General features: G+C 57.0%; 1 protein-coding gene across 1 annotated transcript; it reads right to left on the reverse strand.

Annotated features, from left to right (window-relative positions):
* Positions 1–535: 535 nt before the first annotated feature.
* Positions 536–7,443, reverse strand: LOC130837617 (aflatoxin B1 aldehyde reductase member 2). Its single transcript, XM_057710549.1, has 7 exons — positions 7,077–7,443; positions 4,286–4,473; positions 4,004–4,108; positions 2,855–2,951; positions 2,504–2,603; positions 1,779–1,908; positions 536–965 (listed from the first exon to the last, which is right to left on the reverse strand). The coding sequence occupies exons 1-7, from the start codon at positions 7,402–7,404 to the stop codon at positions 804–806; spliced, it is 1,110 nt and encodes a 369-aa protein (XP_057566532.1). The 5' UTR covers positions 7,405–7,443; the 3' UTR covers positions 536–803.
* Positions 7,444–7,584: the final 141 nt, after the last annotated feature.

Genomic DNA, 7,584 nt, shown 5'->3' on the forward strand with positions numbered 1-7,584 from the left:
GGGGTTTCATTTCTTCTCCAGCCTTGGGTGCCTCCTACTTGGGACAGGGATTTACTGAGGGAAATGGGGCTCCTGGCTGCCCACACCCACTCCAACCAGAAGGAGGCCCAGCAGCAGAGCTGAGAATCTGTGGATGACCAGAAGACAGGAGGCTTTAGCTAAGAGTAAAGCTGCTGCTGACATGAGTGTGCGTTAAAATGTCCCACAGCATCCTGGGAGGTTTCATTCTTCTTGGTGGTGACGCTAACGGTAGGTTTTTGCCCAAATTATTCCATTTCTAAGTATGTAATGAGGTAATTCTAAATGGGAGAAAGTCTACCCCAGGGTGTGTGACCCTCTTTTCTTCTGTCGCCTGTGGAAGCGAGAGGGCCCCCTGCAGCCCCGCTGCGGAGCGGTCAGGCCGGACTCAAGGCAGGAGGCCGGGAGACCCTCCTGCTGCCCCTGCTCTTTGATGACTCCAGCTCATGGTTCTACCCCTTTGGCAGGAAGCCCCCAGGCAGGGTGGAAACAAGCTGAAAGCAGTTGAGGACACAAATTTGTGAGGTTCGCTTCGGGCCTGGGCTACAGCCAGGTCAAGTGCCTGCTTTATTCAGATGGGAAATGCCTGAACGGGGCTCAGCGCCAGACTTTCCACACTGTGAAGGCAACCGGGAGGGAGGCGGGGTTCTAGAAAAATAATGCATGATCCAGACAGTGGAGGACGACCATGCTAAATCAGCTCAAGGCAAAGACCGGCCAGGGTGAGAGGAGAAGAGGTGACAGAAAAGGAAGAAACCCTCTGGCGGCTTGAGCCGTGTTGGGGCCTAGCGGAAGTAGTTGGGACATTCGTGGGCAACCAGGTGCCAGGCCTGATCAAAGGCCTGCACGACGGCCGGCTCCAGGGGCCCTTCCTCAGCGGCCGCCAAGTTCTGTTCCAGCTGCTCCGGGCTGGACATGCCCAGGATGACCGCGTCCCCGTGGGCGCCCTGCAAGGGGAGACGGCCAGACGTCAACACCCGAGTGCACCAGTCACCCCAGGCACACACTCCCCCTGCCCCCCAGCCTTGCCCCTGCCAAGACTTGGAATCTAGGATCTTATGTCTAGCCTACATAGTTCTAGAAAGTACGTAAGGTGCCTTCAACAACTGTAACTGTGTGACCCCAAACCCTGTCTTCTTTCCTCCTGCTGACACACTGCTCATCCTCACTCAGACTTAAGTTCAGAGCCCAGTTCTGCCACTCAGAGCTGTGTACACTTGGTTTAGCTATTTAACCCCCTGAGACTCAAATCTTCTCAACTGTCCCCGTGGTGATGGGAATGAGAAATGATGCAAAGCACTTAGCTGCCATTTATTGAAAACCTAGTACTATATACACATGCCAGAGTCTATGCAACTATGTAAGGCTCAAGCTGGAGAAAAGTTTCAGCCAGGAAGACAGGGCACACCAGAGAGAGAGGGAAACCCCAACTCCCACCAGAGGAGCCAGACCCATGGGTTTTATAGTCAAATCTGAGATAAGTCTCTAGCCCTTTCACAGCTGTGTGAACCCCAGTTTACTTGTCAGTAAAACTGGAATAATCACACTTCATCAGGCCTAAGTAATAATTCAATCCATGTTTGTAAAGCCCTCATCATGGGGCCTGGCACTTGGAAGGCTACTCAGAACACCAGGAAGGCTGCCATGAGAACTGGAACAGAGAGAAATTTCAGAGGGAAAAACTACTTAGGAATCACCTGAAGGTAATGCTGGATTCCCTAAGAGAGCAGAAGAGGGGCTTCCGGGGATGGCTGGGTTACCTGGAGCTGGGAGTGGTGGTACATCCACCGGAGGGCGGCCGAGGTCACGCTGGGGGCGCTGGTGCCATCCGCAGCCTGCAGGGCCTTCTCCACCAGGGCAATAGCCTCGAAGTGGTGCTCCTTCCAGAAGCTGGGCAGATGGAGAGGGTGGCACAGGTGTCAGGACCATGGGGTCACACTGGTGCCACCACCAAAAAGTCAACCAGGGCGGCTGCGCCCACCCCACCCCTGCAGCATGGAGAGGTAGGCGTCCCCTCTAGCAATGGGTCTCCTGCTTTACTGGGCAGTAGAACCACCCAGGATGCTGGCTCCCTCACCAGGGACCTCAGTGACATCGTTACCCCTAAGAACTCAAAGCCTGCGTTAACTTTACCTAGGGAAACAGGCAGCTAGTACAGGGCACGACTCGGCCCCAGGCCTGCTGAGCCCCCATCCAGGGCCCTGTCTTTCCCTCTTGGCAGGCGATGAACATTTCTCAGGGACGAGCTATGACCTGGAAGATCAGGCATAAGGTCCAGGGATCCTCACTCCTCACGGAGGTCCCAAGAAAACAAGAAGAAACCCTACAGAGGGCTTCATAATCCCTCCAGGAATCAAGAGAGGTAGGTCCAGGCAGGAAGGGATGGCCTGGAGCCCCCAGGAAAGCAGCCTAGAACGTCTCCATTTCAGATAAAGGGAACCCCCTCCAACTCCACTCATCCTGACGCAGCCCATCCCCAGCTCACCGATTCCTGTAGGTCTCAGACCAGCTGTTCCCAAAGAAGCGGCCCACAGGCTGTTTTCCATCCTTGTCCTCATACTTGTACTTGCCGGTCAGCAGGCCCCCTGCGGGAAGGATGTAATCAGATCCCCTGGCACTGCTCCCAAGGGCTGCTATGGACAGGAAGTGGGGGTGGTAGCGGGGTGGGGGGACCCAGGAGGGACGGAGGACCCAGTCTAGCCCCTTGTCAAACCCCTCCCTGCTTCCCACGTCTGGGGCCGGGCATCCCCCGGAGTCAGAAAGAGGCAGAAACAGGGCCAGGAATGCCTTCCTGCCCCAGGGGGAGCCTGTCCCCGCAGCAGCCCATTCCCCGTACCAGCCAGAGGGTTGTAGGCGTAGAACCTCAGTCCAAAGTGCCTGAGGCAGGGGAAGAGCTCCGTCTCCACCTGCCGGGTGGTGGCGTTGTACATGCCCTGCAGGCAGAAGGGCCAGCTGGAGAGGGTGTGTGGGTGAGGGGACCCCAGTCTTCTTTAAAAACCTTCAGTCAAAACCTGCCCAGGACTTCAGCAATGATTTCCAAAATCACTAGTGGTGGCTGGGGGATAGGGAGATGGTGCCAGGCCCCAGGAAGAGACAGTGGGTGGGAGATGTCATTCCACACATGTCTGCAGGCACCAACTGTGGGCTGGACACGGAGTTCCCAAACACCAGTGGATCTAGTAAGGTCTCTGCTTCCAACAGATGTGAGAGTCGAATTAAAAACAAAGACAGAGGGACTTTCCTGGTAGCACAGTGGTTAAGAATCCACCTGCCAATGCATCAGACATGGGTTCGAGCCCTGGTCTGGGAAGATCCCACATGCTACAGAGTAAATAAGCCCATGTGCCGCAACTACTGAAGCCTGTGTGCTGCAGCTCCTAAAGCCTGCACACCTAGAGCCTGTGCTCTGCAACAAGAGAAGCCACCGCAATGAGGAGCCCACGCACCGCAACGAAGAGTAGCCCCCACTTGCCACAACTAGAGAAAGCCCACGCACAACAACAAAGACCCAACAAAGCTAAAAATAAAAACAAACAAAACCCCCCCCAAAAACAAACAAACAAACAAAAAACTAAAGACCGGACAGGTGATCACATAAACGTGAGTTCTGTGATCATAGCAGATTCTCACAAACACTTGCTCAATGTATGAAGATGTGGTCTGGAGACAGGAGGCTCCACTGGACTGGCAGGGAAAGGCTTCCAGAGGGAGAGTCATCTAAGTGAGACCTGGGCACTCCCTCCAGGGAGAAGGGGGAGCACAGTTCCAGGCTGACTGCAGAGCAAGAAGAAGGCAGAAAGCAGAGCCAGGGCCAGACAGAGCAGCTGCCTATTGGCCGGGCTGCGGGCACCCAGGAACCACCTACAGGCTGTGAGCAGGGGAGTGGCTGCTATGGAGAGGGCACAGGGGCAGTGGGAGGGGCCAAGAGGACCTGGGATCAGCAGGCAGGTGCCCTGGAGACGAGGCCCCGCAGCCCTGGCCTCACCTGGTACACGGTGGGCAGGATCCAGCCGTTGCTCTTGCACAGGGTGCAGATCTCGGCCACCTCCCAGGCGGCATAGTTGGAGAGGCCAAGCTCCACAAACTTGCCCTGCGGGGGAGAGGCCAAGGTCAGAAGCCACGACAGCCTGGAACACTGGAAAGGGGAGACTGGGCTGGGGACCCTGGGAGTGGGGTCTGCCCCCAGCTCTGCTCTGGGACAGTCTGGGAGCCTCCACTCTCTTGGGCAACGACAGGCCAAGGAGAGGAGCAGGGGGGCTGCTCTCACCTCCTGGTGCAGCTGGTGGCAGGCGCGCAGCGTCTCTTCCACGGGGGTGCTGTGGTCAGGCGCGTGTAAATAGAAGAGGTCGACCTGGTGGCACTGTAGCCGCTGCAGTGATGTCTCCAGCTGGGACCGGAGGCTGTCAGGCTTCAGTGAATTCCCTTCCCAGGGATTGGCCTTGGTAGCGATTTTCACTTTGCGGGAAGAATGTAATGATTAAGAAATTTATTATAAACCACTCAGTAGCCATGTGACCCTGGCTAAATTGCTTAAGTTCTCTGAGTTTCAATTCTCTAATCTCTGAAATGGGGATGCTAGCAATGGAACTGTCCTCACAGGGCAAGCACGGGGATAAAATGATGTCTCGTGTGTGAGTTTCCAACGTTCACTGCTGTTCTGTTATTAGTCACCCAACTGCTGGCTGTGCTCAGCCTCATAGTAGAGGCCGAGCACACAGAGATGAACTAAACACACCTGATCTCTGCCCTCAAGGAGCTCACAGGCTAGTAGGTTATAATATGTTACAATATGTAAGTGCAGCAGAGTCTAGAGGAGAGGTGTGTGGCCAACCTGGGAATTCCAGGGAGGGCTTCCTGACCCCTCAAGTTGAATCTCCAAAAAAAGCATCCTAGGACTTCCCTGGTGATCCAGTGAAGACTCTGTGCTTCCACTGCAAGGGGCGTGGGTTTGATCCCTGGTGGGGGAACTAAGATTCCACATGCTTCATGGCATGGCAAAAAAACCAACCAAACAAACAAGCCAAAAAAACCGAAGAAAACCAAGAGTCTCAGCCAACAGAGAAGGGTAGGAAGCACATTCCAAAGGGTGGGAACTTGGACAAAGTCACAAAGACAAGAAAGCACAGTATGTGAGCGCCACACCCGCAACTCTGAGTTATAAATGCCAGGAAGGGAGCACGGGCCATGAGATAAGAGAAAGGGGCCCAGCTCTAATCCCAAAGGGTTTTCTCAGATACCATCATTCAAAGGTTTCATGAACGAACCGGTCAGCTGTGTTCGCTCTGGCTGCCGCATTGAGAGAGAAGTCAGGGGTCAGGCCTGGAGCCAGGGGGTTAAGTAAAGAAGCTACAGCAGGAATTCAGGAAAAAGAGATGCAGCTGCTGAACAGGACCACTGGCAGATCCATTTGAGAGAGAGGTACCAGGTAAAATGAGCAGAAGGCAGCGACAGTGTCCCCCTCCCCTTCCAGACTCCCGGAAGCGTGCCCATCCGCACATCCACTGTAGAGACACACTGCCCATGAGAACAAGAGCGTGTCCTGCCACACAGGCAGCTTGGAAGTGCTGCAAAGGATGCCAGCTCTCTGGATTCCGCATTTTCCCTACTTGGCAAAGGCAACTCAGTAGTTTCAGAGGGGAGGGAGTCATCAGATCACCCGGATACGGGAGAGACCAAGTCCCCCAGCTTCTCGTCCAGATTTTCTCAAACCCCCTGCATTCTTGGTGTGAACTTTGCCTCAGTCCGGCCTGAGGGTTTTGACTCAGTGAGTGCCTGGCCTCAAAGAGGGAAGCAGGGAAGGGCTGGAGAGGGGAAAACCAATTCAGAAACAAAATCTTCAGCAGCCACAGGGGAGCCAGGTGAACTGGACAGTGTGGGTCTGGGATGCACTTTCCCAGTCTGCTCCTCCAGATCCACCAGGCTATGAACCTAAGGAGGACCCGGAGGAGACCGCCCACAAAGACTGGGAAGGAAGAGCCTCAGGATGGAAAAGAGGAGGAAGTGTGCGGTAGTAACAATAACAGCTGAATTTACTGGGTCCCACCGTGTGCCAAGCACCCTACTGGGCACTTCCAATAGCATCAGGCTGATGAGGGACTGTCCTTTCACACACACACATCCTCCACGCAAGCACACCGGCCTTGGCAACAGCTATGCCCGCAGCCTTTCATGCCCCTTTCTCTCATTCTCTGCCCAACAAACCCCTATTGGTCCTTGAAGGCCCAGCTCCAGTGTTCTCTGAGCCTTCCCTAGGGCCTCTCCCTGACCCCACCATGCCCTCCTCCCCTAAAAGTACTTCCTTTTCTAGGCTCCTCTGAAATCATTCGCTTCCATCTTCCCCACTAGACTCTGAGCTCCCTGGGGGTGGGTTAGAGTCACCTTCTCTCCTATAGCTCCATAAGAAGCTGGCACGGGGCCACAGAAGTGGGCAGAAAGGCCTTACCCCCTATCTCACACCTCCCCACTCTTTACCCCACCACCCCTGATCCCCTAGCCCAGACTATGGCGATGCTACAGCTCTCCCTAAGAGAGCCAGGGGTACTGCCAACTGAACAGAGAAAGTCTAGGGACTGATGAAAGACCTGGATGAGAAAAGCGCGCTCGGGGAGTGCATGGGCGCGGAGGACAATGGGGAGAGGGGCGTAGGCAGAGTGCCTGGGAACCGGTTATGGGCACCTGGCAGGGTTGGAGGGGGTACGACATAGCTCTGGAGACCAGTGCCGCAGAGACGTGCACGAAGAAAGCAACGGCCGTAGGAAGCCAAGGACTAAATCAGGCTCGGGGTAAGATTCGGGGTTACCGAGCTGCAATCCCCAGACGAAGAAGAGAAGGGGAAGCTGGTCAGGATAAAGCGCTGTTCAGCTGTCGGGGCTGGATGTGCAAGGGACTTGAGGAGAAGGAGGGTTCACAGAGCTGCGGGATGGCCAGGAGAGATGGGCACCCCGGGAGGGGACGAAGCTGTCGGCCCTGACCGCGGCGGGTGCATGGATGGGGTCCGGTCTGCGCTGCACGGTGCAGGGGGAGGACAGGTAGTCCGGGGCGCGGGCGCTAGGAGTTACCTCTGCAGTCGCCGCCGCCCAGCCCGAGCCCCAGGCCGCCCAGGATGCTCTCGGACTGGCCGTCGCTGTACATGAAGGCCGTGTCCAGCTCGGTGTGGCCGCGCTCCAGGAAGGCGCGCACGGCCGCGGCGCTGGCGGGCGCGTCCATGCGGCGCCCCATCTCCATGGTGCCCAGAACTGTGTCGGGCCGGGCCGGGGAGCCAGAGTTGGCCCTCGGGGGTCGGGACATGGCGGCAGCGGCGGCCGCGGTGCGAGCCTCGAGCGGCCCGGGACTACGCGCACAGCGCACGGCGGCGCGGGCCACGGCGCGAGACAAAGCGCTCAGCATGAAGTCCGCGCCTGCGCGCTGGGGCGCCTCGGGCCCAGCCTACCTGCCGCGGGGGAGAAGCGTGGCTCCCACCCCCGCGCATGCTCCACTCGCTCGCCACGCCTCCAGGGGCCGTCCGTCGAGGGCCCGGCGCAAGAGGCGGAGCCGCGCAGCTCCGGGGCCGAGCTGCGCGGGGCGGGG

This window comes from Hippopotamus amphibius, chromosome 1 (genome assembly GCF_030028045.1).
Source record: "Hippopotamus amphibius kiboko isolate mHipAmp2 chromosome 1, mHipAmp2.hap2, whole genome shotgun sequence".
NCBI classification, from domain to species: Eukaryota; Metazoa; Chordata; class Mammalia; order Artiodactyla; family Hippopotamidae; genus Hippopotamus; species Hippopotamus amphibius.

What these genes read in the sequence shown, in the direction of transcription:
- LOC130837617 (XM_057710549.1), bottom strand. Translation starts at nt 7,404, where the DNA reads ATGCTGAGCGCTTTGTCTCGCGCCGTGGCCCGCGCCGCCGTGCGCTGT. An exon ending in GGGCGGCGGCGACTGCAGAG is followed by an intron (nt 4,474 to 7,076) that starts GTAACTCCTAGC and finishes CTTCCCGCAAAG; the next exon opens with TGAAAATCGCTACCAAGGCC. An exon ending in TCCTGCCCACCGTGTACCAG is followed by an intron (nt 2,952 to 4,003) that starts GTGAGGCCAGGG and finishes TTCTGCCTGCAG; the next exon opens with GGCATGTACAACGCCACCAC.